The 21,829-nt window shown below is 39.4% G+C and overlaps 1 protein-coding gene across 7 annotated transcripts in view; it reads left to right on the forward strand.

The window, feature by feature from the left end:
• The window catches only part of LOC5506568 (melanopsin), a 30,201-nt gene that overhangs the window by 1,459 nt on the left and 6,913 nt on the right, over positions 1-21,829 (forward strand). The window contains exons 1-5 of one of the 7 annotated variants that reach the window (XM_048726679.1): positions 4,194-4,212; positions 9,142-9,252; positions 11,923-12,037; positions 20,024-20,262; positions 20,655-20,829. In XM_048726679.1, coding sequence (XP_048582636.1) covers positions 9,171-9,252; positions 11,923-12,037; positions 20,024-20,262; positions 20,655-20,829 — 611 coding nt within the window. In that variant the 5' untranslated portion in view covers positions 4,194-4,212; positions 9,142-9,170. Of the gene's footprint in view, positions 1-4,193; positions 4,213-8,203; positions 8,324-8,426; positions 8,954-9,141; positions 9,253-9,667; positions 9,721-11,922; positions 12,038-20,023; positions 20,263-20,654; positions 20,830-21,829 lie in introns of those variants that run through there. The other 6 variants (XM_032374995.2, XM_032374992.2, XM_032374993.2 and 3 more) reach the window with 6 other exon arrangements.

Raw genomic sequence — 21,829 nt, forward strand, 5'->3', positions numbered from 1 at the left:
CAGCAAAATATTTTTTTAGAGGGATGCAATCTAAAATGAGGAATCAGATTTTGTTTATTTATCATTTGAGTACTCGCTAGAGAAGAATACTCAGAGAAACCATACAATTCTTGACCAAAGTCATTTTCAGATAGCTCAAGGGCTTGCAAATCGGATGCGGTATCGGGCTTTCTAGAAGTCTATACTTTCCCTCGGCAAGGTCTTTTCGGTTAGATGAAACGTTCGGCACATATGAACCTGATATGTTTTCTGTTATGTACAACAAAACCATTAGTAGATCAAAGCATTAGTAAGGAAAAAGTTTTATTGGATCTGGTCTTTTTTTACGACCTTATAAATAGGAATAGTAGCACGATAAACTTACTTGTATGATGTTAGGGCTTGGAAATACGATACAACCGTAGAGATCGAAGAATAAGCCCCCCACTCTCTTTCTGCAAATGGAATATTATGGGGTGTTGTGGCTATGTAAAGTTAATTTGATTATTGTTAGAGCCACCCACCCCTCCCCCAATAACAAAACAACAATAAATAATTTAGAAAAAATAGATCATGTAATAAAAGATAAACAAATAAATAATATGTTCAATGTGATACTTGTTGTTTAATAATAAGTTAAATTAGGAATTGAACATGAGATGAGATGATATTGATGATATCTAATGTAAATCTTTTAGCTATCTTCGACTTTAAAATCGGGGCATATCGTGATGCATATCGTGTTAGAATAACATATGAAAAATGTCGGATTGGTGTCAGTAACTCAAAACCCTGGTTAACACTTTTCGATTTAAAAGTCGTAAAACTTAGGGATATGTAGGAGAAACGGAATGTCACCCAACCTCTATAGCGCTTTCCAACTTCAGAAATATTGCGTCTCTCAGACCGGTATCTTTTACCTAAAAGTTTTTTCTCGTTCAAGTCTTGTAAAGACCTCCATTTGAAAGCGAGGCTCACGTTGATAAAACATCAGTAAAGACAAGTATCACAATGGTTTCTCGTTTTCAATAAGAGGCTGGTATCCTCAAAGAAAGCAAAGGATCACGCAGAAAGCTATAAAAAGGAGTTTAACAAGTTTATTAAAAATGTCATACCAATTAAAGCTGCCAAAAGAACATTTTCTCATCGTCCCAGCAGAAGAAAAGTCCTCATTTGCTATTATCTCCCTCGCATTTACTCTTCTTGTACCAAGCTATACCCACATCTCTCAAAACGACCTTCTCTGACACTTAAATCTGACACACAGTCAGGATCATATGTGCAGCATGCAAGAGATAGGCCAAACAAAGGCAACTCGTTTGCATCAATATATAGCTACCCCACACTTGCCCGAGCCGTAGCAGGTCACTTAAGATTTTTGGGGCACAATACAGAAACATTAAGAAACTATTGGGGGCATGGCCACGCCCCTACATATACTGGTCATTTCCTTTCCTTTTTCCTGCGTGCAGCAAGAGATAGGCCAAACAAAGGCAACTCGTTTGCCAACTTTGCTTTGAACGGCCGTCACACTTTTGAGATTTCACGTGCCAGAGACGAAGCAGTCATTTGCTTTCCTTTTTCCTGCGTGCAGCATGGTAGAAATGGGCCATAAACAAAATCATCTTTTCCATCTATAGCTACCCACACTTCGCTATGATCCGCCAGTCCCTGACACACTTTTGAGATACCAGTGAAGCATGGTCGAGTGTAACGAGGCCAAACAATATCAACTCTCACTTCACTTTGATCCGCCGTCCCTGACACACTAATGAGGTATCACGTGTAGCATGGTCGGGTGTAACGAGGCCAAACAATCAACTCTCACTTCACTTTGATCCGCCGTCCCTGACACACTAATGAGGTATCACGTGTAGCATGGTCGGGTGTAACGAGGCCAAACAATCAACTCTCACTTCACTTTGATCCGCCGTCCCTGACACACTTATGAGGTATCACGTGTAGCATGCAGGGCATAACAAGGCCAACAACATTAACCCTTTTTTTCTAAAGCCACATGAGAAGGTGTATTAGCAGCTCTACACACATTCAGGTTCTTTCACGTAGAGAAAAGTTTCAATACGGGTTACTATCATTAAAGGAAACTATACTTTTATGTGTTTAAATAACTGTGATCATATGGTTTTCCTTGTTACAATTGAGAGCAGGAAATCAGGGGCTTAAGATGAAAGAATACTGTAGGGGTTCTCAGTGTTTAGTGGTAGTTGCTTTCGGAAATTAAAGGAAAGCCAGCAAAAACGGTTCTTGCCTAAAAATGGGGTTGGCTTGTGCAATATGTTTTACACCTGTATCAACTAAGGTTGCACTTCTGGGCATTCTGAATGTTCATGCCTGCAAAAACCTAATAAAAAAATTATCAACTAATTGCTTGCATCTTGATATCAATACGAGGACCTATATATCATATATAACCTGGTTTCCTCTAAACATATTTATTTACTTATATTTGATACCCACCAGGAAACACGGGGTAACACAATGGAATTATCCAGTTCAAAATTGTGGCATACCAATTACACCTCTTTTTAAATGCGAAATCCCATGTTTCCAAATGTTCTGTCATTCGACAAGGCTAGTACTTCGTGGATGTCATAAGCATTCTCATATTAGAGACGATCTCCCAATCGAGTTCCTAAAATCATACTACATTAATTATATTGTTAAACTCTTCTACTGACATGATCCAGTGAGCCGCTCAAAACATGAAACCTTTTAGCGATCTGCGCTGGAGAGCAATTTTCCATCAACCTCACCTGTTAAAGACACTTGCAGGGCACTCTTTGTTGGGAAATCATTCGCATACGTACCAGAAAACGCTCATCTTAACAGGGTGACGTCAAGAGTACTCCAGTGCATATGTTCGCTAACACTTTCATGTTTTGAGCGCCCGGATCAGGTCGGGCAGGGGCGTAGCCATGGGGTTGGCCCAGGGGGGAGCCGCCTCAATCTAGCAGCCAAAAATACAGTAAATGTATAAGACAATATCTAAAATACTTGAGAAAATGCCTTGCAAGGGCCTTTTGGGCCCCCTTCTGTTAAAAATCCTGGCAGAAGTGTTTAGCAATATACTTCATGTAGTGTGATGTTAGGAACTCGATCCAGATAGTTGAACAATGATAATGCAGATAGCACCGTTAAGGTAATAGACCGTTTTATTAAATGGACAGATAAGAACAAAATGACCTGCAATCCTAAGAAATGTCATGGAATTGTCTTTTGCAAAAGGGGGCGAAATTCGACCCAGCTCCTGTAAGAAATATTCCTAGGGTGAACGAACTCAAATTACTAGGAATAACGCTCCAAACAAACTCCAAATTTTCCTCTCATATTAACATCACATTGAAGAAAGCAAACGCTTGTCTATATGTCATTAGATCCCTGAGAAAGGAAGGATACCAACAGGCAGAAGTAAATCACCTGTTTACGAGTATTGCTGTTCCTAAATTAACCTATGGTTTAGCAGTCTATGGTGCAAGCCGTTCAGAGTTAAACACCATTAAGAGATTTTTAGACAATTGCAAAAAAGGAGGTATATTTCTTACAAAGTCAATATCATGGATCTGCTTTAGAAAACGGATACTAAGATCTTCACCAAAATCAAATATAACCACAACCACCCTCTAAGGGATATTGCTCCTGTTGTTATATCAACTAATTACAATCTCCGTAGAAAGAAACTCGCCAAGCCGTGTTAATACTGATAGATTTCTCAACCTAATCGGCTTGCATTCAGATAAACTAGCTTAGCAAGTGAGCCTTAAAGTTGTAACGGCCGGTTTTTTTTCTGTACTTGTAAAGTAGTGTGTAAAGAAATGTATTTTTTCTGGTAATAATAAAGATTATAAGATTATTATTATTATTGAGAGATCGTCTCAAATTTGAGAATGGTTATGGCATCCACGAGAAGTACTTAGCTTTGTCGGATGGCAAAATTGGAAAACCGATTCCGCATATATTTGAAAAAAGGTAAGTGAAAAGACTGCATTTCCTGTTGTTTTGTAAGCATCAGTCTGATTTCCGTTTCATAGCGTTAAAAAGAAGGAAATATTTTTTTAGCAGGGCATTATGTCCGGCTCGTCGATGGTGCCACATTATTTGAGTTCGTTACAGGAAACGAGAAACTATAATCCCTAGCGTTCATAAAAATTAAAGTTCGTTCAGTGGCTCAATTTACTCATTTGCTGAAAGCAGAGCCCTCGCATTCAACAAACCGTAAGTACAATAGCCTATATTCCATGCTAAAAGTCGAACTTATTAATGAGTTTACTATAGTAGGAAAAGAAAAAAGGAAACAGCCTTTTTCAGAAGCCATTGGAAATAGTTATAATACTCGTTTTTAGAATAACAACAATTGTTCTTATTTTTTGCTTTGTCATATATAATACTTATTTTTTGCTTTGTCATTATATTAAAGGGGGCGTAACGGGGGGGGGGGGGGGGTGAGAAAACCGCAAAACTGCAAAGAAAAACGCACATAAATCGCATAGAAAAACGCTAAAAACCGTAAAAAAAAACCGTAAATACGAAAAGCCGAAAAACCGCGCCAGACTAAGGCCAAACCGCATCACCTTAAACCATTTAACACCCCACTCATATTCATGTATTTGTATCGTACTTAAAAGGCTAAGCTTTTTAGCTTTTAGGCGCAATTCTTCTTTTAAACATGCTTGGATGGTAATAGAAGCCAGCTTTTTCCGTTTTTCCGACATTGGGCTTAACTTCAATACTTTGCATCTATTATATAGCTTTACATCCTTGGTGCTTTTGAAGTATGTAATATAGGTATATATTGTTTACCTCCTAGATCCAAAAAGCCCAAACTGTCGTGATCTCGTACCAGAACAATGAATACAATACACCAAAAACTGGAATTCGACTCTGCCAAATTTTCGTCTTTAATAAGACTTCTTCCAGGCAGACCCAAATTTGAGTCTGCCCTGACGAAGTCTTATTAAAGACGAAAATTTGGCAGAGTCGAATTCCAGTTTTTGGTGTATTGTTTACCTCCTAGGTAAACTTAGGACATTGCATGTGATACTTGGCGTTGATTTCTTTTTTTCAACATCAGAACTCTGATCAAAATCCACGTGAATTTGCAATAATTCATGTTTTCTACGATTTTAATAGCCGCCATATTGAACTAAGAGGGCCTGGATTTAACGTTTCAGATTACCACCAGGGTCCCACCGCACGCCCCAGCTATTTATTTTTTGTCATTTTCTCGCCCCTCCTCCGTGATGGACGAAAAGTGAGAATAAACCAGCAAAAGCTCAATACCTCTATAGAGCTATTTTACCGGATACAAGTAAAATCATGACAACAACTAACACACTTAGGGTTTGTATGTTAAAGACACTTAGTAGTGAGTATGGGCTGCCTGTGGTGGCTTGTGGCGGGGCAAAGAAACACAATTAGACTACAAGTTCGGGAGTACGAGAGCCAATCAAATTGCGTGATTCTTGCTAGTATGTGAGTGGATTTATACTAAAACACAATAACACACTTGCTTTTTGATAAATATATGAAAACCTAGTTCTCATACCATATAGTATTTTATTAGTCCAGAAAATACTTGAAATTGAAAAATATCCAGAGTATGCAATTATTAGAGTACCAAAAACTGGTAATCGACTTATTTGGTATTTTAATTTATTTTGAGAGTAAAAGGTTTGATGCACTAGTGCATTTTACGGGGTAAAACTAAACAAGTAAACTAATTAATGAAATAGAAGAAAACAATCCGTTAAAAACTCCAGCCTACGCACTATAATTAAAAAAAAAAATGAAACAAACAAAACAAAAACAAACAGATCAAAGCCAAAACAAACAAATCAAAGCCAAAACAAACAAATCAAAGCAAAAACAGATAATATGAGCAATGTCACAGCAAGCGATATGGTTAGTAACAACAAAAACAAGTATTAAAATTCTGCGAAGGCTGTGTGTCTTGGGATATTCCAATTCAAAACAAATCTAAATGTGTTTGCTGTTTATACAGCCCGGTTAAAACACAGAATAGAGATGAGACAAAACAAGTAGCCTAAATATGATAGCAATATACTCGTAGATCGATAAAATGAATAGATGCAAATTTTGAGAAAAAATAGACGGATACTAGAAGAGTAAAATTAAAACATAAAGTGGTTCAGAATTAATAATTCTTATCATTATAATCATGGTCAAAAATATTATCGTGGTCTTTTTAAAAATCGAAATACCTTGTTACTAGATAAGAAGCTCCGTGTCCTTGGGTTTTTTAATTTAAAATGATTCGATCTACGTCAAGGTGGCTTCAATCACGAAAATCAAGAGCTTTGACGATTAAAGTAGAAAGTGGCAAGACGTGTTGCACGTTCTGAGTTGCAGCGAATTAGGAGTGGCATCCGTGAACAATCGTTTACGAATGCAAGTGTAATAAAATCGATGATGTTATGGTCTGCATTTTTGCATAATGGTGACACATTTTCCTATATTTTGAAATAACAAAATTATATTTTAAATGTTGCGATTGGTCATTGCAGTTGGTGACCCACTGTGCATAAAAAAAGTAATTATAGTAACAGTAATAGTGATAGTGATAGTGATAGTATAATAGTAAATTAGTAATAGTAATAGCCCACCCTCTGTAAGCAGCGGCTCCTCCATGTATACAAATATTTAGTTACTCAAACAGGCCATCCACTCCCAAGCGGTCATGAGCCACCATGTTATATACAAGGGATAGTTTCGCGTGGCGCGTGGGACCAGGCCTTCACGCCCCAACAGGGATTAGTCCATAGCAACATACCAAAACAAACCCACGCTTCCCCGGAAAGTAGAAAAAATACAATGCAATCACTTTTTAAGGGAGTAGGGTAGGCTTATTTTTGCTCAAAATGGCGGGAAAACATGGCCGCCTAAAGGAGAATGCGGGTTTGGAGCCGTTTTATATGGTTTTTGCGTTTTAAAGCTAATTAAATGCTGGCGGATGCTTAGGTTACTGCACTAGAACATGTTTTTTTTTTCTTCGCATTGATATATTTTTTGAAGAATTTTGGCACAAACGCAGACAGATAGCGTGTGCCTATGGTTGCGGATCGCGATAAACAAAATATTTTAGAATCTATATAGATTTTCCGAAAAAAATAATTCAAACAGAGATTTAATCGCAACTGCTAGGACAACGATCGAGATCGAAAGAGATGTTTTCGCGCGTGGCGATAAATAATAATTTAATTGCAATGGAATAAGCTAAACATTATAGTCAGGGACAAATAAAAATAAACTAAGGACTCTATTTCTACAGTAGCGAACGTATTAGTGGAGTTTACAGTGGTAACGTCCGTGTTCTCAATTGACCGTGAAACTTAAAGTTTTCACGTCGTGGTTTATGGCAAACGGCTGAAATGTATCAGACAGAACTCATTTTCACGTGCTGCTATTGAATTCTGAATCAAATTCCATTATTTTCTGCCGTCGTCGTCCACGTTGCCACCGTAGTTGCTTAAGGTCCCCTCTGTTTTAGTGTCGACATCGACAGTCATTTATCGTAATAAAATAATACAAGACACTACTAATGCAACATAGACAAAATGGCGACCTATAGTGGCGACTTAAAAGTCTTTATATTTTTTAAGGTTCAATTTCTAACTTGACATTTAAAAAAAAAATAATTTCATCTTATGAGCTAACCATATAATTCGGACTAAAGTTTTATGCGAATGTTATAGGTAAGAGTCACAAATTTGCCCCCAGACAACATGTTTTTTTTATATTGACCCTCCCTTTGAAAAATCCCGAATCCCTTGCTATCGCTTTTAAATTAGTTGCGATTGTTTACACCCTTTGTAAAGGCGTTTGGTAATCTATTCGCCTCCAATAATGTAATTTTAAAAAGCATGTAAAAGTATTGAAGGCGATGTTTAGTCTCCCAGCCAGGTGTTTGGGATTACGATGCTATCATTGTTGAAATCTTTTCTGCATGTTGTCGGTATTCCACTTCTACTTTTTTTGTCTTTGTCTTCGCCCTACGCTCGCCTCGCCATCAGCGGCGAGGTAAAATGATTACAAGGAATATGGCAGGCTTTTCGATACCGAAAAAAAAATGTATTTAAAAAAAATATTATTTCGCAACATATTATTTAAATATAAACTCCTTCATGTTTCACAGCACATCCCCCCAGCGATGGAACGCGCTAAAAGCGATATCTTGCGGAGAGAGTTTCCTTCCATGATAATGTCGCCATTTTTTATATGTCATACCATCAAAATACCAAGAGTAAGAAAGCATACATTCCGGCTTTATGGGGAATCCATTGCATTATTCTAGACTAAATGTGTTAAAGTGAGCATTATAAACGCCATTCTCAGATAAGTATTTTTCACATTGTTTTCATTTCCAATACGGAATGAAAACAATATAAACAGGTGTGAATGATATTGTTACTGATACCATGTAGATAAAGTTTCCTTCAAAAGCAAAGGACAAACCACGAAGGATCAGATTAGAAGAGCCACATCGTCTTTTTTTCTTCAGTTATTCCGGGGTCTTTTTTCTCTCGTGCTATCTTTAATGCAGTTTTAGTTGTCGTTAAACGCAGAGGGGGTGTCATTGCCCTCAGCGGCGCAACTGACAAAGAAAAACCGATCACACTTAGCACTTTCAGGTTATTATTTGGGATCCATTATTTTCACGAAGATGGCTCTCAAATGTTTTTTTTTTCTTTTTCGCCATATGTAATCTGTACGTGACAGGCGCAGTTCGGGGATCCTTGATTCCTCACTTCCTATGTACGAGAATTGTGAAGTATCTCGCGGCAATTATAGACGAGAGCTATCAGGCGCACGTAACTTAATTTCAGTAAACTGCTTCTCGTGGTCAAAGATAACAACTCATTTTGCCATACATCCAAAAGTTGGCTAATTTATGCTGACACTGCTTGAAGGTATTGAAAGGAAAAATCTACAATATCAGGAATGTGTTATAACTATTTTTGCATTTATTTTAAAAGTCATATTGAATGTTTCACATATTATCAAAAAGACAAAAAATGGAAGCCTTGTTATGAAATATACAAAAAAAAGGAGGCCTGTTTAATTTTGAGCACAGAATACCGGGAGTATGATATCCTTTTTTCTTTGTTTTTATTCTAATTTTTACAGGTTAAAGTGAGGCAAAGCTTGATCAAGTCATGGAGACGTCTGAGGAAAAAACTGGATTTTATGCAGTTTATGGCACCGTCATGTTCGTTATTCTCATAATGGGGTTACTTGGTAAGCATTACAAATAATGGGGTTACTTGGTAAGCAGTGCACACTAAAGCATTACAGATAATGGGGTTACTGGGTAAGCGTACACACTAAAGCATTACAAATAATGGGGTTACTTGGTAAGCAGTGCACACTAAAGCATTACAAATAATGGGGTTACTTGGTAAGCAGTGCACACTAAAGCATTACAAATAATGGGGTTACTTGGTAAGCAGTGCACACTAAAGCATTACAAATAATGGGGTTATTTGGTAAGCAGTGCACACTAAAGCATTACAAATAATGGGGTTACTTGGTAAGCAGTGCACACTAAAGCATTACAAATAATGGGGTTACTTGGTAAGCAGTGCACACTAAAGCATTACAAATAATGGGGTTACTTGGTAAGCAGTGCACACTAAAGCATTACAGATAATGGGGTTACTTGGTAAGCAGTGCACACTAAAGCATTACAAATAATGGGGTTACTTGGTAAGCAGTGCACACTAAAGCATTACAAATAATGGGGTTACTGGGTAAGCGTACACACTTGAAGCATTTCAGCCTTTTTATTCCCTTGCATGGCCTTACGAAAGAATAGCAGTATTTTCGAATGGATAGCTTTGATGCCAAATATTCCTGGGGTTACAGAAGCCGTATTTACAAAAAGCATTTTTTCCTTTGGTTAAAGTGTATGTAGACTGTAGGAGATAAACGCAAAGCATTTTAGGTGGTTGGATATAGCTTTAATGCCGAATATAACTCGGGTTGGATATAACTTGGATTACGAGTAAGCCAAACAAATAAATATTTTTTTTTACTTCTTGGTCACAATGTTGGCCCGAGGCAGTCGCAAAGTTTTTTTCTAACGAATTAAACGTCAAATAAACATGTGGTAACTGGTTATACCGTATTAACAAGCATTTCAGGTATTTTTTCAATTATCTCAATGGAGATGATCGCAGTATTTCTTTAAAGAATAACCTCGAAATACTGCCTTTACCATAAAAAATACCTGTTCCCCTAATTCGTGATAATAAACTTTTCATAGGATATAGATCTTCATTTTAACAGTTACTTGACTCTTTTAGGTCCTTGTTGCTTATTCTATTTTTAAAAAAATCGTTGTCTGCGAAAGCAAAGAGACCGACAAAGGACCAGAGACGTATCCGCTTCTGGTGCCTCCGACATTAGGTTTTTCCTCTGACCCTCAAATCATCCTCCTGATATCTTTACGCAGTTCGTGATTTTGTACATGTAGAGAGAGACGTGAGGCAGAGAATTGTCCGCTTTTGGTGCCGCCGACAACAGGTTTTTCCTCTGACTTTCTGATCATCCTCCTGATATCTTTACGCAGGTCGTTAATTCGTGCATGTAGAGATACGTGAGAGTAAGACGCGTCCGCTTCTGGTGCCTCCGACAACAGGTTTATTTGTTCTCAAACTTTCTGTCCTTTTGCGATTTCGTGGCAAGCAGGCCCGCAGCAGTCCAAGCAGACCCCCCCCTCCCCCCCCAACATACACACCTTATGAAAAAGCTGTCCCTTCTCTAGCAACACATCAGATTATAGAGATATCTAGTAAGGCCTTGTCACGTACCTGTCGTAGTCAGATTGTTGTGTAACTGCTGACAAGTATTTTCGTGAACACTCTGCTTCTAGATTAAACGATGCTGGCAAATTTGCGTCATTAATCGTCAATGAGGCTCTTAATTTTTTATCGCCCTGAAATGACATATGTATTACTTGATGAAATCTCCGTTTGATTTCATGTTTTTTTCTACTTGAAGTACGTGGGCTCTCAACAATAACAATATAAAATATTTTTGCATTTTTTACCCAGGTTCATAAATTTGAAGGTATTTATTTCTATTACCTTTTTATTTTTATTTTTTTTAGTTTATGCGATCATTTTAAAAAGTCAAAGGGGGTTTCTTTATAGTGATGGGAAAAATGTAGGAAATTCGATTAACATCAGGCGGCTGGAAATTCTTCAATTTACTTGTTCTCCGGCATAAGCAAAAATCCTAAATGTTCAACACACCTTAGTGTTTTATCTATGAAGCGCGCCGACACTAATCAGAGCGCCCGATTTCAAAAATGACTTTAAAAAAAGGTTCCTGCCTGTTGACAAATCTTTTTATCTAAAATGGCCGGAAATTAGTTCGAAGACATCATCGAATGGTTCGACTCGTAGATTTCTATCACAGCTATCAGCCATAGCTTCTTAGGCGGACGTTAGTATATACAAGAACGTGGTTTTATTCGCCGTAACCATAGTGTACGAGGGGGATAGACCATTTTATTTCTGGCGAAAAAGTTTAATTCCTGCCCAATATTTTTTCATGCCCCCCCCCCCCCCCCCCCTTCCCCCAGGAACAGGAACACGGTTGTCGGTTGCTTTTCCTCTTTTCCTGTCTTTCAAGCGTGTGTAATTGTTTCTTTGCTTGATTTCCAATTAAATTTGTCGCTTCAAACGAATTATATCCTCGTAATAACCGCCCTGGAGTATTTTAATAATTATTTTGATGAACTGCCAATTGTCTGTTATTTGGTAAGGTGAATTGATTATCAACCTGTGCTTTATAGTAGTAACATATTAGGACAAAGGACAGATCGTAAATTGTCTTAACCTGTTAACGCACGATTTGAACCGGTTATACCCTACGAAACTTGCTGCTTTTATTCATTTTCAGGAAACATAGTGATAATTCCTGTTCTTTTGAGCTCCGAGCACCGTAAGAAGTCCAACAGTCCATTTATGCTGAACATGGCATTTGTCGACATCCTGCTTTGTGCCTTCGGCTTCACGTAAGTATCTTACTTCGCTAGATATACAGGGGCCGGTTCCTAGAAAGCAGATTAGCGCTAACCCAGGGATAAATACGGCTCTCTTTACATTCGATTGGATAAAAAGGGCATTCATCCCTGGGTTAGACCTTAATAACTATTTATCATATGAAGAAACCGTTGTCGTTTTAGTGGTCTCGTACCGAGGAATTTTAGTTTCAAAGGCTTTCTCCATTCACTAAAAATGGTCACGATCACTGTTTTTCTCTTCTGAATACAATTCATAAAGTTTGCGAAGCACCTGCGGTACTGCAAAGTGAAAACTGCCAAGGCAAAAATTTGACAATGACCAGACAGATAGATAATTCAGACAGACAGACAGACAGACAGACAGACAGACAGACAGACAGACAGACAGACAGACAGACAGACAGACAGACAGACAGACAGACAGACAGACAGACAGACAGACAGACAGACAGACAGACAGACAGACAGACAGACAGACAGACAGACAGACAGACAGACAGACAGACAGACAGACAGACAGACAGACAGACAGACAGACAGACAGACAGACAGACAGACAGACAGACAGACAGACAGACAGACAGACAGACAGACAGACAGACAGACAGACAGACAGACAGACAGACAGACAGACAGACAGACAGACAGACAGACAGACAGACAGACAGACAGACAGACAGACAGACAGACAGACAGACAGACAGACAGACAGACAGACAGACAGACAGACAGACAGACAGACAGACAGACAGACAGACAGACAGACAGACAGACAGACAGACAGACAGACAGACAGACAGACAGACAGACAGACAGACAGACAGACAGACAGACAGACAGACAGACAGACAGACAGATAGTTTATTAAAAAATATGCATTGCAGCCAAAAGGCTGAATTAGGCATTATGTACAAAAAAAAAATAAAAAATAATATGAAAAATTTAAATACGACAATAGTTATAAATATTATTATGATAAGAATCAAAAAGCCCAAACTGTCGCGATCTCGTACCAGAACAATGAATACAATACACCAAAAACTGGAAATCGACTCTGCCAAATTTTCGTCTTTAATAAGACTTCTTCAGGGCAGACTGAAGAAGGTGAATCGTAACAAGCTTATTTACATCAGAATAGTGGGGCGAGACGCAAAAGCATTACAACTGACAAAAACGCGCATTTTCTAGAATAGCGCGCGCTATGGATAAAAAGAATTTACACATCTCTACGTGGGTTCCTACTACAAAAAAAGTCATCACTATTAAGACCCCGCGGATAGATAGACTTAAGCCGATAAGCCCACTGGCCTTCCCTTTCCCTAAGCTGCCCCTTAGAGTTACACTTATCTATAAGTTGTACCATAACATTATTAAGACCTAAATGATTGTCGCAATGAAAATGTTGATAGATAAGGTCATCCTTAACTCTTTCACTAACCGGTGAACTAGGGTGCTTAATTAGCCTACTTTTATGATTATTAAAACGCTTCCTAAAACTATTGATAGTAGACCCTACGTATTGCTTGCTACACATAGAGCAAGTAATTAGATAAACAACAAAATCTGAGTTACAGTCCAAGTCAAAATTAATGACATATTTCTTATTAGTAACTGTACTGCGAAACTCCCGCCCTGTCTTAAGAAAGTTACACACCCTACACCTTTTACCGCCACACTTACCACAACTTCTAACCTGAGTACTATCCTCTTTAAGAGAGGAGTGCACCAACATATCCTTTAAACTCCTAGGTTTCCTATAAACCACCATAGGTACCCTACCAATAGCACCCCTACATCTACTAGAAGATTCTAGAACTGGCTGTAAATTACGAAAAATACCAGGTAAATTAGGTAAAGCTGGATGTAAAGTGACTACAAAAGGTACACGATCATTCTTACCTTTACGCCTGTCTTTCAATGTGTCGTCCGTGGAAATACGTCTAACCCTGTCAACTTCCCTCCCGACAAACCTGCTGTCATAACCCCTATCAACTAAATAACCTTGTAACTCTAATATCCTCTTTTCGAAAGAAGAGTCTTCCAAACATATCCTACGAATACGTAGTGCCTGCCTAGTGGAATGCCTTTCTTACAAGCAGACGGATGACAGGACGTATGAAAAAGATATTGATGCTTATCAGTAGGCTTACTATACAGATCTGTAGAGATAAACCCATCCCTAAGAGTAAGTGAAACATCCAAAAAAATTACCTGACTAGTAGACCACTCAAACGTAAATTTTATAGTTCTATGTATAGAGTTCATGTGAGCCATAAACTCTCTCAGAGCGTCCTCACCTTCAGTCCAGATCATGAAAATGTCATCGATATACCTACGCCATAAATAAGGCTTAACTGGAGAAGAGTCTATGATTTCCTTTTCCACTTTAGCCATAAAAAGATTAGCATATGATGGTGCCATTCGAGTACCTATAGCCGTACCTAATACCTGTAAATAATGCTTCTTATTAAATACTAAGTTATTATTCTCCAGGACAATGGAATATAATTACCTGTTAACTTACCACGTTTGTCCAAAGCGGCTTTAAGAGCCTCCAACCCCTCATCATGGGCTATGTGGGGGTAAAGCCCAACCACATCTGCTGTGACTAAGATAGCCCCCTGAGGTAAAGTTAAGCCTTATTTATTACATTTTCATGATCTGGACTGAAGGTGAGGACGCTCTGAGAGAGTTTATGGCTCACATGAACTCTATACATAGACTCTTAGGGATGGGTTTATCTCTACAGATCTAGGTAATTATATTCCTACTGAGGACCTTGTGGACTTATTTTCATGATCTGGAAGCGTCAAATATCGGATTGATGTCAATATCCTTCGCTAATTTACACCTTCCTGGTGTTATTATTGTTACCGGCCTTTTTTCAAGGTGCACAAACTCATTTTTAAGTCGTGGATAGCGAAGCTATTCAGGACTTTTTGCGATTAGCGGGGTTGTGTTACTCGCTAATAGCTAATCGTCGACTCAAGTGTAACCCATAGCCAATCATAACTCTTCTAATATCACAACTCTTGGCCAATCAAATCAAATTTTTTAGCGAAAAAGCCCGCGAATTATCAGCGGTTTTCCAAACCATGTAAAAAAAATCCATGGCGGCCGTAGTTGAATTCTTTGAAGGTTAAGACTATGATTTAACGTCATTCCTGCCTTTTTTGCCAATTATAAATCGAGCCACATTCGATAAATAGCTATCTGAATGCAAGGTTTCGCTTGAAAGTCCGTTCGTTATCAGTTCAGCTTTCACGATATATCATGTGGTCAACAGACTTACGAAACGCCACTGGTAAGCCATTTCCACTTCCCCTCTGCTACTGCTGGCTGTGCACCAAATTCTTTGTTTATTTATTGCATGCTTGCTGAATCAGCACGAATACATTCTTGCTATTATTATAATTTAAGCTTCGGAATTTATCCGTACTTCGCTACGAGTAGCGTTGTTTCCAATATCTCCATGAATAACATTTCTTGACTGAACTTTGTTTGCCAAGAGCAGGAATCAGTATTTTAAATGTCTGTAAGCAAAATCACTAGAGGGCTAGAGGGCCCCTTTCCATCAATGGTATCTGGGTCGACTGGTTATCCCCAGGGAATCAATCAGATGGGCATTGAATTACCTCAAGCAGTTATTCCAACATCACAGTAGTACCATTGTTTACACTTGTCTAAGACAAAATACCCTATGTATAAATAAAACCACATAAAGCCAAGAAATTTATTGGTTTGGTCCATACTCTACATACCATTTTACCCTAAAGGCTATCATAAAATACTGGCGCGGCGTAGTCCATAAGGGATCTAACGCATGACGTGTAAAATAATACTAGCTCATTTTGGGGAACTCCAGCTCTTTTTAGTTGTGTTAGAAAATAGAGCATTTTACTAGCCTTTTTCGTGACCTCGGTAACATGGTCGTTCCAAGTTAAGTTGTTCGTTAACGTAAGACCCAGCAAGTGTTACGCTGGTGACCACCCCTATCTCTTTACCTTCTATACTTATCGGAGTGAAATCTCTCTCCTGTCTGGCGAAAGAAATTCGGAGTTCTTTACACTTGTCTGCGTTTAGCTGGACTCTATTATCACAAGACCATTCTACCACTTTATCAACTAGCTCCTACACGTGATTGTCACTGCCTTTCGCAATTACCTCTGACACCGTGGTGTCGTCCACATATTTCCACTGAAGCGCGCTTATATCTAGGTCATTGATCATTAATACGAAAAGCCAAGGGCCTAATTGCGTACCCCGAGGAACGCCGGCGGGGACTGGGCCCCACTCAGAGTAACAATCTGATGCAAATTTAGTACGCTGAGATCTGTTAGATAGGAAATCTATTATCCAGTTAACAATACTAGCTGGAAGATTGCACTGGCTACGTAACTTTCTAACAAGTATACTACAATCTATAAGATCAAAGGCCTTACGATAGTCCAATAATAGAGTTCTCACAGCAGCTCCATTCCCATCAGTACTTGTCGACCAGTGATGTAACATGTTGACCAGCGCCATCGTAGTTGATGATTGTGGGATAGCACCATACTGACTATCATCAAGAATTTTCATTACTGCAGGCTTCGCAAAATCATCTACGACGAAACCCTCAGCCACTTTAGAAACTACAGGCGTCAGTGATATTGGCCTTAGTTCTTTCTGGAGGTCAACTACTGGTTTCTTTTTGGGTAGAGGAGTTACGTCGGCCATCTTCCAAATGAAGGGAAGGCGCTGCTCTGCATAAGAGGTGTTCAGGATATCGGTGATGGGATACGACACAAGATCATAAGCAGCCAGTTGGGTATTCTATCCGGACCGCAGGCCTTTCTTGGGTTCAGTCTTTTTAACGCCTTCTGCACACGTTGCTCAGACAATGTCAGAAACAGGGGAGAGTCGAACTCCAGTGACACGCGCTCAAGAGGAATGGGTAACTTGTTCTCTTCCAATGGCTCGAGCAGGGTTAAATTGATGACATTTGCTTGTTCACTGGGAGGCATGTCCGATATTCCTTCGATGTTAATCTGGCTAGCCAGATCGCTGTTGGTAGTCTTCAGACCACACAAGCGTTTTACTTCACTCCACCACGTTTGGGGTTTTTCATCTTTTCGGTGCTGCATTCTTGGCTCGTAGTACTTCACCCGACAGCCTTTCCTTTCTCGGTTAACAATGTTCCTGAAGCATTTGAACTGGACCGAGTCAGCTCCATAGATGTTGAACGCATTTTGTATTTTCATGATAAGGGTTTTCAATTTATCAGTCATACATGGGACATCGGTCGAGCAAGACCGGACAGGTTTTGCAGGCATGATGGTGTCTAGTCCTATGTGTATGACTTCTTGAAAGACACGCCATTTTTTTCATCGCAACTTTCCAGAGGCGTTAACAACAATGTCCAGTCAATCTGAGTTAAGTATCTTCCTAGTGCCGCCTTTTTGCTCGGTCGCAGATCCCACCTCGTCGCAACTTTTTGATGTTGATGTTGCGCTTTCCGTCTTTAGGGGCTGCCACCACTGCGTTGTGATCAGACAGGCCAAAAGGTGGATATGCCTGTGGCGGGCTGTAGTTCTCATGCATGTTGGTCAATATTAGGTCTAGGGTTGCTTTCTTCCTCGTCGGTACTTTCACAATCTGTTTTAGCCGGAAGAGGTTTAGCAAGCCATTGATGTTTAACACATTGACCCCTCAACCGGCCTGTACCGGCTTTGGGAAGTACCCACAACACAAAAAATTCATAAATGCAAAATAAACACAACAAGATGAAGATACTCAGGCATCAGTCTAAGGGATAAATGGTCTTGCAGATATGCATCCAACCAAGGTGTTGGTAACTACTCTTAAGGCAAATAATGGCACAGGTTCTTTGACAAATCTCAAATCGAACAAGGAGAGAAAAGCAGAATCAACCCTCTCAATAAAACGCTCAAAATACCACACAAGGGAGAGAGATCAGCAAACACAGCTCAAGACACGAATAGATACCTTTATTCTGATCCTCCAGGTACATTTCCATGGCCTCAAAACACAATGTCCACTCCTTGAAGGCTTGTACAACCACGAAGATGTCTTTACGTATTGCAAAGAATTCTGGGAGATCCATGGGAAAATTCACGAGGGGAGGGCCAGTCAACACTCCTCTCCCCAAAGTCAGATGGTTTTTTTATAAGTTTTTTCACCCCGAAGCCAAACAAATCAATTCCAGGTCATACAGACCCAGAATAGCAGTGTAAACAATTTTGGAATCAATTAGGTTTCAGAAAAGACAGCATTTATAGGAGAGCTGTGGTGATTCATTAGAAAATTATTTCCCCATCCATGCAAAGCCAAACAAGAAAAAATCATCATCAATCCACCTTTGCTTGCAAATATCCATAAGCAAAGCACTCAATTATGCCCCAAAAGACTTCATGATGTCCTGAGACACTCTCCTAATATGCTCATAGCTGTATTTTTGATGAAAAATACAAGCAACCATCAACTTGTGCTGGCTTCAGCACAACGACGAGGGATTAAAAGTGGGGACCGCAAAGCACTGTTGGAAAGCTTGGATACCGCTGACCAGGTGCAGCTGTGTTTGACTTTGACGGGCTGTATAAAACTCAGAATATGGGGGGAGGTATCTGTTTTCAGTCTGTTTTTTGTAAATTCAGCTCAAAAATAGCCAGGAGTCAATGGGTTAAGCGATTGAAATCTCCGGTTACCAAGAGACCACAGTTAGGGTAGCGTGCTTCCACTAAGGCGAGCGATTCTAACAAGTGTTCACGTAGGTACGTGTCATCAGCCTTTGGCGGGTGGTATATGACAGCCGCGATAATACATGAAAACCCGCGGGGGAGCCGGTTTGGCCTTAGATAAAGCCACAGAGTCTCGTGATCTTCGCAGCAGTTTAAATCGCTTAAATGCTTGTATTTGCAATACTCCTGTCTGATATAGGCACATACTCCTCCATGGTCGATTGTTTTTCTATCCTTGCCAACCACAGCATACCCTGGAATATGCACCACACCGTCTGATACAACATCTTTCAACCATGTCTCTGATATAAACGCTAAGTTGACATTATTGCGAAAAATGAACTCAGACCACGTCCATTTTAGGAACAAGAGACATAGTGTTTGCTAGCATAAGTGTAGGTACTTTGGGTTTCCATGCAGACTTGGTGATAACCTTAGAACAGTCAACCACCGGAATGGGACGGTTGTTTGTTTTGCCAGTGACTGAGGTGTGAACTTGAATATTCAATAAGGGCAATGGCGGAATATGCAAATCACGACCTTCCTCTCTGACTTATTTTAAGAGTTGTCGAGTTACACGAAGATAAGCAAGTTGGGCTGTGTAGTTCCGTAGAGTAGTTGGTTTCGTTAGGCAGCCACGATAGTTTTCGTTCGCGTTTTTCCGATGCTTTACGCGTGAGATCCCAGAGTCACATATGCGCTTCCAAGAGTCAGGGCAAAGTCTAGTTCGAAACGCCGGTATTAAAGACTTTAGGCCCATCCTAGTGTAGTTTAGAGCCATGATGATGTGTTGGTTGAGTTTCAAGGATCTATTTTGGGGCTAAAACCTCAAAATCCAATAATCTCGAGGAGTCCCTTAAATTCGTGTGATGCCCGAAAGGCGCTCAATTATGTCAAGACAAAATATTTGGATATACAAATCGACCTACTCTGCTACCAGTGGGGTTTGGCCCTCGGCTGCCTACCGGGCTATATTGACTCTGAACTCATTGGGGCTCAAAGAATGATTTGTTATATATGGCAAAAACCGGTAACCAAAAAATTCCCATGCCTTTTCTTGGTATGGCGCGAGAGATAAAAAAGAAAGAAAAAAAAATTTTAGCGGCCAAGGAAGTTTTATATTTCTACCCTTACCTACGTTCATGTAAGGATAGTACTTGGTGTTCGTAGAGTTATGGCAATACATCATTTTGTCTTAATTAATGAAGGGAATAAACTTTTTTTTTTTTAAACGCAGCGTTTCAGTTTCGTATAACCTCGCGGTGAAGTCAGAGAGTACCAAAGATTCCTTGCGATGTGCTTGGCTAGCCTTTATCAACTGCTTCTCGGGAATCAACTCAATAGCCACCCTAACCGTAATGGCTGCCATCTCCTACACTGGCGTGACGTCACTGCGTGCGGCGCAGGTTCAGAGGTTCGATAGCAAGAAAACAGCCATCATAATCGCTGGGATCTGGATCTATTCGTTCGTCACCAGTGAGTAAAAAGCTTTGGAGTTAGAGTTAAGTACGGACCATTAAAAATTTGGTTGAGGGAGGGGGGCTTGCAGGTTACTAGTTATGTCGGAATTTTTTTTGTTGGTTTGTTGACAGGATATTCTTTTCGTGTTTGATTTCTGATATGAAAATAAATAATAGATAGAAAAAATATTCCGTAATAAAACGTAAGCAATTTTAGACAAAACTAAGCGAGCATAACCTAAAAATTGCATATATTAACTATCAATAGTGTTATGTTGTATCCGGCTCCCCCGCCCCCTATCTTCTAGAAGCGCGGTCATATTGTGTGTAAAATAAGCATTCAAGCCCTACTTAATAGACAGCAAACCCAAGTGTCTTACAAGAATCTGTTTGCACTTTGTACCACAGCCATCCCCCCAGCGTTCGGGTGGAACCGGTTCGTCCCGTTTCTGGATGGTATCAGCTGCCACCCTGATTGGGTGTCTCAGAAACCGGCGGACAAGGCGTACATCGGCTTCCTGGTGGTACTTGGGTTCTTCTTACCTATGATCATCATTGTCTTCTCGTATCTGAAAACTTACGGGTAAGAAGAAAGTGCCAAGATAATGATGCCTAAAAAATGGCACGTTTACGAGCAGGTGGCCCCAAAGTGTGCACCACTAAACCTTTGTATAGGAATTTATTCATTCATTCATTCATTCATTCATTCACAGATTCATCGTGGTTCCCTTACGTAACATTTTTTCAACTTGACCCCTTTTCAATCAGGAACATCATTAAATCATAGCGAATATATCTATAGGAAGATTTTTAAGCAGATATTGGATGGTGAAAACTAAATAAACCCAACTTAAAAATTGGCGATGATATTTAAAGTTAAAGAGCAAAATGTTACAAAAAGGAACACCCTTTAGGTTTCAGCCAACAAAAATACAGAAAAACCGAAATCACGCTGTATCGTCGGGATATATCATCTATCTGGACTTTAGCATACCCCTCCTAGCTTCCTAACCTGCTTTGATTTGCGTAGAATTTTCGAGGCTTCAAGACCGTGCTCAGACCAATGGACTTTATGGGGACCCGTGCCAATCATAAGATTCAAATTTAACGCAGTTAAAGTCACCTCACAAAAAAGCGTAAAATCGATCGAATTCTTCCGCTTGAGGCCCCTCAACTCGTTGTACGCATAGAAGGATAGTTAAGTAAGATTCTCTCAAAATTTGGTTACATTTCACCTAAATATAAATGATTTATAAAGAAAACTCGAGCGAAATTGTCCTCAGAGGCGAATCCAAAAATACTCAAATTTTGGCAGTTTCTATCCGGCCCGAGAGATTTGAAATAAAAACCCAATGAAGCGGTGGATCGTTTTGCTTATGCATGTATAAAAGAGATCAAATATTGGCGGGGAACATATCCAAGAAGTAAAGCAAGAACTTAGAAGAAATTGCTTTTTTGATTTTTTTCCTGGACCCGCTGAAAATGCTTAAATGTTACAAAAAGGAACATTTTGGGGTGCTATAACCAGTGCAGGATAAAAAGTATTTTATTTAAAAAGATTTTTATTTCTATGCAATTCTAGG

Source organism: Nematostella vectensis, chromosome 4 (genome assembly GCF_932526225.1).
Source record: "Nematostella vectensis chromosome 4, jaNemVect1.1, whole genome shotgun sequence".
Classification (NCBI taxonomy): domain Eukaryota; kingdom Metazoa; phylum Cnidaria; class Anthozoa; order Actiniaria; family Edwardsiidae; genus Nematostella; species Nematostella vectensis.